Source organism: Pagrus major, chromosome 19 (genome assembly GCF_040436345.1).
Source record: "Pagrus major chromosome 19, Pma_NU_1.0".
Lineage (NCBI taxonomy): Eukaryota > Metazoa > Chordata > Actinopteri > Spariformes > Sparidae > Pagrus > Pagrus major.
The window spans coordinates 28,607,112-28,620,463 of NC_133233.1; the positions used below are offsets into that span (position 1 = coordinate 28,607,112).

The 13,352-nt window shown below is 42.5% G+C and overlaps 1 protein-coding gene across 1 annotated transcript; it reads right to left on the reverse strand.

Moving 5' to 3' along the window:
- Positions 1–842: 842 nt before the first annotated feature.
- LOC141014691 (coagulation factor XIII A chain-like) lies at positions 843–10,087 on the reverse strand. The gene is made up of 17 exons (XM_073488579.1): positions 10,027–10,087; positions 9,819–9,915; positions 9,539–9,715; positions 8,318–8,566; positions 7,722–7,840; positions 7,534–7,641; positions 7,153–7,327; positions 6,530–6,668; positions 5,834–5,937; positions 5,667–5,755; positions 5,409–5,562; positions 4,292–4,401; positions 3,465–3,630; positions 3,231–3,385; positions 2,599–2,735; positions 2,395–2,500; positions 843–1,906 (listed from the first exon to the last, which is right to left on the reverse strand). Exons 1-17 carry the CDS (start codon positions 10,078–10,080, stop codon positions 1,868–1,870), a joined length of 2,178 nt encoding a protein of 725 aa, XP_073344680.1. The 5' UTR covers positions 10,081–10,087; the 3' UTR covers positions 843–1,867.
- Between the last annotated feature and the right edge of the window lie 3,265 nt (positions 10,088–13,352).

The following is a 13,352-nucleotide window of genomic DNA, read 5'->3' on the forward strand; positions in this document are numbered from 1 at the left end:
GATGTCGTTTTATAACCCAGTTATATAATAACATGTTATGATAATAATATTTTTGGACTTGTACTTTGATTTCTTCACTGTTGCCACGATGGAACAAATACTCATATGTGTACTTATTGAGTATATTTTTGATGTACTTCCACATTTATCTGAGGCCTGATGCAGTGCTGTACTATTACAGTTACATATTACCTGAGTATCTAAAACTGGCTCCACATTCATGAACTTCAACATTAAAATACTTTTTGAATTGAGGAGTAAAACTTGTAATGGAGTATTTTTCACAGTCTTGTAAAAAATACCCAAAGTCAAACTTGAGTCAAAGATATGGTGTTAAAATATTACAGTCATACGAATAGTACTCGAGTAAAAGTCTTAAAGTAACTGATATTAAATGAACTTAAGTATAAAACACAATTATAATTAATTACATTTTTCTCTAATTATCAGAATCAGTGTTTTTTAAAATAAATTCTGATTGCAGATAAAATAAATGAATTTCAAAATGTTCTGATGCAGCATGTAATTTGTAAAGTAACTAGTAACTGAAGTAATCTAATAAATGTAGTGGATTAAAAAGTACAATAATTGCCTCTAAAATGATAATTATAAGAATAAAGTAGCAGAAAAAAGAAATACTCAAGTAAAGTACAAGTTCTTTAAGTACTTGAGTAAATGTACTTAGTTACATTCCATCACTGTATCTTTTGATTACGGTGTTTCTGTTTCTTTCTATCTGAGTTCCTCTCGAACCCAAATTAAAAATCATTTTTTAATAATAAATAAAACATTTCTCTGTAAAACATGTTGAGTTTTAAAATAAAGTTCTGAGACGCCTTCAGTGGTTCTGAGTCTGCTTTTATTGTTAGTAGAAAGTTTCAGCGTGAACAGTAATAAAGTAATAAAGTAATAAAGTATTAAAGTATTAAAGGCACAAAGCAAAGAATACAAAATAAAATCACATTTGTTTTCATCCAGAAAGACACAACATGAAAACCCTCGTTCAGCAGGTTCGACGTCCAGACTGAGACGAGCTCCTCGCCGTCAGCTCTCAGTGGATGTGGGTATTGATCGATTGATCGGTGGGTATTATGATCGATTAATGTTTCATATCAACTGGTTGTGTCGGGGAGGACGTGTGACGGAGGGGAGCTGCTGCCAGACGCCCTCACACTCATCCAACTGGGTCAGAATCACTGTTTTCTGCTCCGGTTTCATCCTCACATCTCGTTTTATCAGTTTTATTTTAATGTACTGATCAATTAATTCACGTATTAATTTGATCACCTGAAGTTTAATGTTTCTGTGTCTTAAACTACTTAAAGTGTTTTGGTTTTGAGCTGATTTTTATTCTGTTTGAGCCTCATTTTCCTGATACAGCAAATGGCCAAAAATATATGGACGTTCCCTCTTCCAATCACATATCTATCTGTCCATATACTTTTGGCCATGACACAGTCAAAGTTTAAACTGAACGGCTCTGTTTACACTGGATCCAAACATTTGATTTTATATTAATTGAATTTATATTAAATTAATTTGACTTTTCATGATGATTTTATGAATCAGAAATCTGGATCTTACACATGTTGTACTACAAATCCTTAAATTGATTATTTTTGTGTAATAAAGGGCGATCAAACGTATCTGATAACTTTAATACTTCGTTGTACTGGTACTGGTCGTTACTGTGATTAAACTGTCTGAACTTTTCATTTTAAAATGTCACACAAATGTCTGAATTTCCTTCATTTGTGTAACTGAAGTTAAAGAAGGAAAGTGAATCATCATCAGCGTGTGTGCTGACTGTTGCCTCTGCGCACTCTGTGATTGGCCGGAAGTGTGGAGGAAAAGCGAGGGGGCGGGGTCACATCTCCGCGATGGTGACGTCACAAGATCCATTCACCTGAAAAACACAACAGGGCGTCAGCTGACATCACCTCAGTTCAACTCAATGCTGTTGACTCTACTCGGCGGCCATTTTGTCAAAAGTAGCTGTTATTTGATGTGAATGCTAACCAAGCCTCCAGGGCGCGTGCCAGGCTTTGAAGCTAACTTTCATAGCGAACCGTGTCACTACAACATCACGTGCTAAGCTAACATCGTGAAAGAAGCGGCTGTAAAACAGTCCAATTACTTTATCAATATTAAAGTTAGCCAGGCGCTAAAACAGGAAGTTAGCCAGCTCAGTTGGCAAAACGCTGTACGGGCCGCACAGATTTAACGTAACGTCCTCGATGCTAACACGATGAAATGTTGAATTTTGAATTAGCGTCATAAACAAACAAAACATTTACTTATAAGCAAATGAAACAATAAATGCAAGTGATAATAAGCATGCTAACGACTCCTGGGTCTCGTGCTGATGTTAGCATGCAAAGGTTAGCATGTTACCTGATGGAGGTTGCGGCAGTTCAACGCCGACACGAGGCAACGGTGTCCGCTGAGCCGAGGGATGAACGTCTCACTCCAGCTGATCGCAGCCTGAGCTTCAATAACACTGAAACACACACAGAGGCATTAACACACAGTTCACACACACAACAACACAACACAACACAACACAACACAACAACATGGCGTCAGAGGTTAGTGCACCTGAAGTAACGTGTCCTGTAGTTCATGAGTCCAGGTCCCTCCATCGATATGAAGACGTCATGCAGGGGGGAGCTGTAGGGGTTGGTGAAGGAGACGGTCACCACCATCTCCTGCTGCACCTGAGGGGTGCCGCTCACCTGCAGACACAGAGGAAGAAGAGGAAGAGGAAGAGGAAGAGGAAGAAGAGGAAGGAGAAAAAGAAGAACAACAACAACACAAACTGTGATATTTCAGTGCACACTGTGATTCAGTCTTTAAGAAGGTAAAAGAATCAGTTTTGTCATCAGGAGCGTTTACTTCTCTGATCGTAGCCCAAAAATCAAACGCAGTAAAAGTATATCAAAGATATCATGTTCAAATAAAATATTACAGTACTCGAGTCGCAGAGTATCTGATTACTGAGTCTAAAAAGTACATTTCTGATGATAAAAGTAACTACGTACAGTCAGCTTTCTTCTGAACTTCAGAATTTGGGTCATTTGATGGCAGATTAAAAAATAATTTTAAAATGTGCTGTGTAATCTGTAATCTGCAGATTAACTAGTAACTAAAGTAATGAAATAAATGTAGTGGAGTGAAAAGTACAACATGTAGTGTGAAGGAGCAGGGTCAGACACGCTCAGGTGTTCTACCTGCATGAGCAGCCCTGGAGTCTGCAGGTCCACCACCTTGACGGCGTTCAGTGATTGGTCGTCAGCCTGTCCAGTCACAGCGAAGTGCAGGCAGAGCTGCGTGCCCAGGTGAGGCAGGTACTCCTGAGCCGCGACCGTCAGCATCGCACGCTCCGCTGCAACACACACACAACAGCTCTCATCAGACACAGGTGTTCACCACAGACTCACACCTGCAGCACTGACGTCGCTCACTCTGATTGGCCGGCACGGTGACGCTGAAGGGGTCGTCTTTGAAGTGACTGGCTATGACTCCGGTGTAGAAGACGACGGACCCGGCCAGGTTCGCTCGGACCGTTTTGGAGACGTCGCCCTGGTTCTGGATGTCCACGGCCAGGTTCACGTCCTGACCGAGGCCGACCTGCAGGGGGGGGGAGGGCTGTACTCATACTGATACTCCACTACATGTGTTAGATTACTTTAGTTACTAGGTACTTTGCAGATTACATACTGCATCAGAGTAATTGAGTATGGCTTTGGGTGCTTTTTACAACACGTTATGCAGTGATGGAATGTAACTAAGTACATTTACTCAAGTACTTAAGTACAGCATTGATGTACTTGTACTTTATTTGAGTATTTCCATTTTTTCTGCCACTTTACACGTCCACTCCACTACATCTCAGAGGCAAATATTGTACTTTTTACTAGGTACTAGTTACTTTGCAGTTACTAGTTACTTTGCAGATTACATGCTGCATCCAAAGTATCTCATCAGATCTGATAATCAGTCGACCCATATTACACAGTATATACTGTTCATGTAAATATATGTAATTTACTTTTACTTGTACTTCTGATACTTAAGTACATTTAATATCAGTTACTTTAAGACTTTTACTCGAGTACTAGTCATAAGGGAGACTTTCACTTTTACCAAAATAATATTTTAACACCATATCTTTACTTTTACTCGAGTATGACTGCTGAGATGTAGTGGAGTAAAAGTATAAAGAACAACACCTTTGTACTGGAGTAAATGTACTCAGTTACATTCGACTGCTGACGGACAGACGTGTCACCTGTCCACAGCTGATGGTGATGGACAGCTGGCTGTCGGCCACCTCCGAGTGATCCCTCGCACAGCCGTACTCCTCGGCCCGGTTCATCGTCCGCTCGTTGTCAGCACTGCCTGCACACAGAAACCGGGTCAGTCCAACCACACAGGGATTACTTTGTAACTGAAGTAATCTGAAGTAGCGGAAAATGGAAAACTCAAGTAACTGATATTAAATGTACTTAAGTATCAAAAGTACGAGTTAATTATACACATATTAACATGTATGGACAATTATCAGATCCAATAACATAATAAATACATAAAGAAATAAATGTTTGTTACAATCTGCAAAGTAACTAGTAACTGAAGTATTCAAATAAATGTAGTGGAGTAAAAAGTACAACATTTGCCTTCAAAATGTAGTAAAGTGGAAGAGTAAAGGAGCAGAAAGTGGAAATACTCAAGTAAAGTACAAGTACCTCAAAAATTGTATTGAAGTACAGTACTTGAGTAAATGTACTTAGTTACATTCTATCACTACATACAGTGTTGTAAAAAGTACCCAAAGTCAAACTTGAGTAAAAGTAAAGATATGGTGTTAAAATATTACTTTGGTAAAAGTGAACGTCCCCCAGATGAATAGTACTCGAGTAAACGTCTTAAAGTAGTAACTAAACATAACACGAGTAAACTTCTAACTAGTAACTAAACATATCAAATAAATGTAGTGGAGTGGAAGTATGAAGAAGCAGAAAATGGAAATACTCAAGTAAAATACCTCAAAGTTGTACTTAAGTACAGTACTTGAGTAAATGTACTTAGTTACATTCCATCACTACACTTGTACCTCTGTGATGAGTTTTTAGCTACAGGATGCATTTTATATCTTTAAGTCTTGTTTATTGTGTGTGTGTGTGCATGTGTGTGTGTGTGTGTGTGTGTGCGTGTGTGTGTGTGTGTGTGTGTGCGTGTGTGCGTGTGTGTGTGTGTGTGTGTGCGTGTGTGCGTGTGCGTGTGTGTGTGTTACCTTCAGGGTACTTGTAGGTGTGCTTGTGTGTGTGTGTGTGTGTGCGTGTGTGTGTGTGTGTGCGTGTGCGTGTGCGTGTGCGTGTGTGTGTGTGTGTGTGTGTGTGTGTTACCTTCAGGGTACTTGTATGTGTGCTTGACGTCCTGCGCTGCCCCGCTGCCCACAGCCTTGGTGCAGATCGCCTGTCCAACGTGAGTCTTGTCCACCCTGTAGGCCGTCAGAGTCCCGAAGCGGTCCCTCTTGTGGAAGACCACGTCACTGTTCACCTGCAGGCGAGGACAGACCGTCACAACCCTGAAGGTACCGTGTGACACCACGACGCAAAGACCTCAAAGATCTGAACACGAGCCGTGGAAATGTTGAATCTCACCTCGGCGAAGACGAACCCGCAGTCGAACGGGTGACAGAGCAGCCCGTCCTTGATGGCGGCGACCGGGGCGGGACCACAGCGAAAATGTCCTGTAGGAACCAAACAGAGATTAATCGTCCGTCTGTCTCTTCATCCGTCCGTCTGTCTCTGTCTTCCCTCCGTCATACCATCGCTGGTCTCCTGGGGCGTGGCGTCCACCACCTGCCATCCTCCGAGGCCGGGGGGCAGGTCAGGACGCACGACGAAGGCCTCGTTCCAGCAGTGGTAGTTCCTGCACATCAGAAGAAAGCGTTTCATTAGACCAACGTGTGTTACGCTTTGTTTAAAGCTCTTTAGCATCTGCAGACACCTGCTCCTCCAGTGGTGGAGAGTGTTTCAGTTTCCTGCCACTGTATACTTCTACTGCAGTTCAGAGGAAAATACTGTTCAGTAATACTTTTAATGTATTATATCTGAAAAGAGCCAACATGTAAACTGGGTCATCGTCTCCTCCCTCCGTGCTGATGACAGTAACAGTTTTAAAAACAGTAAAACAGAGTTGCAGCATTCTGCCAAACATCTGAAGCAGCTGGAGATGATTTAAAACGGAAAAACAACCAAAGAAAAATAAAAAAACTCCAAATATCTGCAGAATTAGCTGTTAGCACTTCCTGTTAGCAGTGCACTCGTGGATGTACAGACAACTGTCACTGGGTCACTGTGATGCTGAAGGAAACTTAAAAACGAGATGTTTCTCAGGCAGGTTCTGCACAGATTCATGGCGTCATCAGCTCCTCCCTCAGTGCTGATGGGAAGTCAGGTGAAGTTTCTTGAAACCTGAACTTTGTTTCCTGACAGACTGACAGACATTAGCGTGGACGAACCAGATGGAGTCCCTGGTGTGGCGTCTGTCCGGCGTGCCGTCGGTCTTGAAGATCAGGTCGGTCTTCAGGTTGCCCGTGTTGTCGTGAGCGGAGCTGAAGTTGGTGATGACCCTCGACGGGATGCCGAGGCAGCGCAGGACTGCAGGGAGAAGAGCAGTCATTTACATATCTGTGCTTGTTTTCTGTCTCTTTGTGTTGTTTAGTGTGTTTTTGTGGTACTTTATATCTCATTTTTGCCGAACTTTGTGTTTGTCTCTGTCTGTTTGTGTTGTTTTATACTTTTTGTGGTCGTTTTTCTCATTTTGTTCAATACTTTGTGGTCCTTTGTGTGTCTTTGAAGTTGTTTTTAGTCTCTGTTGCCATTTTTTCAACACTAATTGTGTCTTTATAGATAGACAAAGACACAATAGATAGTTTTCCCTCTTTGTAGCTATTGAGTGTCTCGTTGTGTCTGTTTGTGGTACTTTTCACCACTTAAAGTCACGTTGCTTCTCTATTTGGTTGTTTTTCCATCTCATGGTCATTTCTGCAACACGTTTCGGGTCTTGTGGGACCAGTTATCTGCTGGACGTGTCAGGACACTGTGTTTTTAAAGTCTAACATGGTGTCAGTTGGGCTCTTACAGGTGTTGAAGACTCCAGCGAACACCCAGCACTGGGCGAAGCAGACGGGGACTCCGGTGTTGGCGTACTGCAGCAGGATCTGGACGCTGCCCGTCCATGATGTCGGTGGTTTGCCCATGGAGTAGTCGTCACTCCAGTTCCCAACCAACACGCCGTTATCATCCTGAGAATTGATCTGAAGCAAGCGGGAGGTTAAAGGTCAGTGACCCTCTGAGACTGAAACGTTCATTACACAAAAGAAAAAAGGTCAAAACCTGGAGAGGAAACTTTGCTGTTCTTTGATTTTAAACAGTCCTGGGACTGAAAAGGTAACGTTCGTCCTGACCTTCATCGGCCCACGTGAACTCGTTGGACGCTGTTAAGTGAATTGATCATCCTCACCATGGCCGATCCTTTCCTGATCAGCTGGATGACGTCGCCTCGGTTGTAGATCGGCATCCGAGATGCATCCAGGATTTGAATACAGGCGTCCAAAATGCCGCGCTCAAACTGCAGGAAGAGAAAACATCAACCTCGAGTTCATTTCTTTTATTGTCATGATCTGTGTGCATGTGTGTGTCTGTGTGTACCTGTCCAAACATCCAGTTGCGCTGCGACACAGCGTCAGCTGAACCCTGAAAGATCACACCGATGTCGTTCATGACGTACTCCATCCGCTCTGCTCCGTCAGGAAGAAACACAGCGTCGGCTGCAAAGAGAGAGACAGGCGGAGAATATTTGAACTAGTCAACATCACCAGACTCCCTTAACAAATGTGGTGATTTTAAGAGTTGCTGAGTTAAAACAAACTTTATAACGTAGTGAAACTGTGTCTCTGACAGATTCTGAATCATTGTCTCCTTCTTGTAAATTCAGCATTAAATGAAAACAGTAAGTTGTGTGTTTCCTTGTAAAAAGTGTCAGTTTGTGGCAGCATGGCTGCACCAGCCTGCCTGCTTCTGTGTCTAAAGTGCTAAAGTCTGACCTGCCAACATTTAGCAGCTGTTTGAACACACTGTTTACACTGATTTCACCATTTACACTCAATTTATGAAAGAAGAAACATTTTATTGACCCTGAAACTTTCCCTTGACCTTCATGAATAACTAAAATTCTCCTTGATACAACTTTGTTTCTCCTTCTCAGCCACTAGGGGGCGGTACAGAGCCGGCGGAGGGGTGCGTACCTGGACACCAGGCGTTGAACAGCATGTACATGTCGGTGGTCGGGTCCCTCTTGGACCGCTGCATGCCGCCGCCGGCCACGATCGCCACATAGGTACGATACTTCCCCACGATGGCGTCGGGCGTCGCTGTGACGCCCACCACCACCGACTCACCCTGCATCTCCAGAATCTGGCCCGACCACGGGCCGCCGGCACGGGAGTTGGTGGTCACCACCACCAGGGAGCCCTTAGCGACTGAAGGGTTGGAGCCTGGAGGAGGAAGAGGAGGATTAGTGATGAAGAGGGGAGGAGACAAGGAGAGGAGACAAGGAGAGGAGACAAGGAGAGGAGACAAGGAGAGGAGACAAGGAGAGGAGACAAGGAGAGGAAAGGAGAAATGTGGATAGAACAAAACAAGTTAAATCAAATCTGATCTAATTTAATTCACTTCTCCTGTGAACTGATCGGCTTCAGTCTGTTTCATTGAGACATATGACGTGTGTGTGTGTGTGTGTGTGTGTGTGTGTGTGTGGGGGGTTCTGCTCAGTCCACCTGAGACCGGCAGTGAGCGCTCCCTCGTTAACCAATTAGCTGATGAAAAGACGTTCGTTAACAGTCGTCGATCCAACAATTAGATGACTGTCAGTTCATTAGGCAGCCTCACACTCGTTTGGCTGGATAATTAGTGCACACACTCCCTGTGGCTCTGTCATTAGAGCGCACACACACACACACACACACACACACACACACACACACACACACACACACACACACACACACACACATAGACACACACACAGAGCTGTTGTGTCTGACAGATGTTCACTCGTATCTTTTTCTTCAGCTCAATAAAATGAAAACAATGATCACACAAAACATTTGTTGAGTCTGAATCACAAAATGACGGTTTTCATTTCAGGACTGAAGGAAAAAAGACAAGGAGAGGAAACAAGGAGAGGAAACAAGGAGAGGAGACAAGGAGAGGAAACAAGGAGAGGAAACAAGGAGAGGAGAGGACAGGAGAGAGGAAGTAAGGACAGGGGAAAGTAAACCGCTGGTTTTACTGCAGTTCTGCAGGTGGTTTGTCCGAGCGGTGTTGCCGTACCTCGCCGTCCAAGATGGTGGACATCCAGCCAATCAGAGACAGATCTGATCCAAACGGGCCAATCACAAAGATCTGGTTCAGTCTGACCGAAGCAGCCAATGGGAGGAGAGCTCAGAACTCAAACTCAAACTCACCAATCAGGAACTCGAGCTGGAAGTCGTCTCCGTCGGCGAGCGGGCGGCTGAAGGTGACTCTGATGACGAACTCCTGCCCGCGACGCACCACCAGGTTTTCGATGTCGTAGGCGCCGGTGTAGTGGTTGGGTTTGTTGACCTGCTGACACATGTCGATCTGCTGCACCGTCAGAGCCTCTGAGGGGGGATGAAGGGACGGTGCACCACCATTAACACCTTATTGATCACTGATCAGAGGCATATTGGTTTCTGACAGACAGATGAATGAGAGGGGTCTCACGGCCTGCGGGGGCGTATCCTCTGGGCTGGACCTCGTCTTCAAACGGCTCAAACTCTGGGAAGTCGTTCTCCATGGCGCCCAGGTTCGACGTCGGCAGCTAGAGATCAAATGAACAGATTTAAAATCAGGAAGTGATTAATGAAGCCCTGAAAAATAAACTTCACCTGAACCAAAATATGACTTTAGTGTCTGAATGCTGTCAGCGTACCGGCTCAGCGTAGCGCCCCCTGTAGGCGCTGGAGTCATTGGTAGGACGAGACATGATGTCACAACGAGGAACCGAAACTGAAACACTGGAAACAGAAAATATAAAAACACAACGAGTTATTTCATATTAAAGTATATTTTATTTAAAAAGAAAGAAAAACATAAAAACAATAAAAGCTGTGAATTTTTATACAGAGAAGGTCTGTAACACATCAGAAGAGCAGAGGAAGCAAGGAGAGGAGACAAGGAGAGGAGAGGAAACAAGGAGAGGAGACAAAGAGAGGAGACAAAGAGAGGATACAAGGAGAGGAGACAAGGAGAGGAGACAAGGAGAGGAGAGGAAACAAGGAGAGGAGACAAAGAGAGGAGACAAAGAGAGGAGACAAGGAGAGGAGACAAGGAGAGGAGAGGAGACAAGGAGAGGAGACAAGGAGAGGAGACAAGGAGAGGAGACAAGGAGAGGAGAGGAGACAAGGAGAGGAGACAAAGAGAGGAGACAAGGAGAGGAGACAAGGAGAGGAGAGGAGACAAAGAGAGGAGACAAGGAGAGGAGACAAGGAGAGGAGACAAGGAGAGGAGAGGAGACAAGGAGAGGAGTAAAATGATTGTTGCTCACAAACTGAAGTGAATTATTAAAACGGACAAATGTAAATTTTTCTCTGCATGTTTAAATGTTGATCAGATAAATGATGAAGAAGACAAACGTTCAGGAATCATCGAACAAATGAAGTGTGATTAAAAATGTTCAAGTCTTTAACATTTATAATAAACAAACGTGTGTGTGTGTCTGTGTGTGTGTGTGTGTGTGTGTGTGTGTGTGTGTGTCTCACCGCTCAGATGAAGGATGGTTTGTCGAGTCTCTGACGATCAGATCAGAAGATGATCAGATCAACTTCAGCACCAGCTTATATACACACACTGCTTCCCCTTTCACACACACACACACATCTTTACATAATTTGTGTTTACTGTGTGAGTTTCACTTCAGTGATGACGAATAGAAAAGAGTAAAAAGTCGAACTCAGCAGAAGAAGCAAATTAATATTGTTATTATTGTTATCAAAGAGATGAAAGGAGACAAGAGAGGAGACAATGTTTTTAAACATTTGAGTTTTTATATATTTTCAGAGCGACAAAAATAATTTACAGTGAAAGAAAACAAAATGTTTCTGTTGGTTGGAAACAGTCCTGAGGTCCTGAAATACTGCAGTCTGAAAATACTCCATTACAAGTCTCGTCTGGAGTAAAGTCCAGTTTTTATCAGCAGTGACTTCATGTGAAAGTATTTTATTGTTGTTGTTTGTCCACATGGAGCTAATTTCATATACTTAATATACTGAGGTGGATCAATAATATAGTACTGTGTCATATGATGCATATAAGAATATTATCAACGTATGTGGTTTTTATACGTAAAAGTAACTAAAAGTACAATATTTGAATCTGAAGTGAAGTAAAATATAAAGTTTGTCTCGTCTGTTCGCCTGTAGAAACTGTTATTAAAAAGAATATAATATAACTATATATTGTAAATAAGGTACATAAGCTCTGGTTTCACTTCATGAGAGTATTTTAGTTTATTGTTGAGAAAAAAAACATAATTAATGAGAAGAAAAACCGTCTGGGTCAACGATCGGGAGGAATAAACACACACACACGCACACACACACACACAGGAACAGGAAGTGTGTTGTGGTGACCTTGACCCAGCAGACTGACGGTCGGTCAGACTGGTACTGATCCTCAGTGACTCAGAGATCGAGTGGACTTGCTTCACCGACTCTTCAGACTGAACAGAACTTCAGAACGACTCTTAAAAACTTATTGATTCTCTTCACATTGATTTTAATAACAGTGATATTTTATTTCTTATTTTAATTTTGTAAAGTTCTTCAGATGATGTTCAGCGTGTGAACATCCGTCCACTCTTCATCACTGTCCTCTGCAGTGACACAGCAGCTTCCATTTTTACCCAGAATGCACCAGAACTACCAAGTCACTGCACGTGTGTCTCCACAACCAGCGTCGGGATGTAACTGAGTACATTTACTCAAGTACTGTATCTCAGTAACTGATATTGTTCTTCTCACTCCCTGACTGATGTAGTGGTAGTTTTAGTGTGACACCACACTGTCATCGACAAAGAGGCGGATAATCATCATGAACCAGCTGGACCAGAACCACGTCGTCATCCCGACACATGACAGAACGTTGTTTGTGGTTCTTCTAAGATTTAACGCTCAGCTCACTGTCGACCATTGTTTTCTGTTTGAAGTTATCACAATGAGACGATCATCGAAAATAAATTCTGAACATTCTCTCAACATTTTGACGTCAGAATTGAAGAACATACTTTTTCCTCAGAACTTTGACTTTTTTCTTACAATCCTGAGTTAAAAGTTAGAATTTTGACTTTTATTGCAAAATTTGTCTCAAAATTCAAACTTTTAACTTTTTGCATAATTCTGAGTTAAAGTCAGAATCAGAATTATCTCAACATTTTTTACTTTTAACTGTTTTTTCCCTCAGGATTGATGTTTTTTCTCAGAACTGTGACGTTTCTCTCAGAATTTTTTTCATAGTATTTGTGAATTTTCTCAGAATTCTAAGAAAAAATCTGATTCAAAAGGAAAAAGTCGGAGCTCAAATGATTTTGTTTTACAGCGACCCTCTGCCATACGTTTCACATTCATCTAAAAATAGTTTTGTCTTTAACATATTGTTGGGAGTTTTATTACACGACCTGCTGCTTGTTCTCTTCTTGTTTAACTTACTGTATCTTGTCGGCTCGGTTTTCATCAGTTTCACAGCTTTTTCATGAAAATCTGCAAAACCTTCGAACATAAAGCTGATAATGAAAACAGGAGGAGGCGTTTGTGCTGCAGCTGTGACATCTGAAGGTCAAGTTCATCTACGAACATGATGACACGAGTTTGTCGGTGATTAGTTTTTTATTCGTGTGTTTTTAAGAACACGTGTGACAAACCTGCTGATTCGTCTCTAATGAGCTCAGATTGTGAATGTGATCTAAAAAACATTCAAACTAACTGACTTCAATGTTTCTAACTGAAATCTGGTGGATTTAATGTTGAGATGCTGCAGTTTTGTTTTATCTTCATGTATTATAATGTGTAATACAGACGAGTTTCTTTTGTTTACCTCAGACTTCAGCACTATTATATTTTCTGGGGAAGTCGTTTCCTCTGCAGCAGGAACTTCCTCCGACCTCGACCGCCGGGCTGTGAGGTCATCCTGACACACTGCTGCTGATTGGTCAGGTGACCAGCGCTCCACTTCCTGTTTCCTGACTCACATCTCCACTGAGAA

Excerpts from the sequence above, each read along its gene's own strand:
- LOC141014691 (XM_073488579.1), bottom strand. The coding sequence starts at position 10,080 with ATGTCTCGTCCTACCAATGACTCCAGCGCCTACAGGGGGCGCTACGCT. Across the intron at positions 7,841-8,317 it reads GTTCAACGCCTGGTGTCCAG|CCGACGCTGTGTTTCTTCCT; the intron begins GTACGCACCCCT and ends CTCTCTTTGCAG. Across the intron at positions 3,386-3,464 it reads CACCGTGCCGGCCAATCAGA|CGGAGCGTGCGATGCTGACG; the intron begins GTGAGCGACGTC and ends TGTGTGTTGCAG.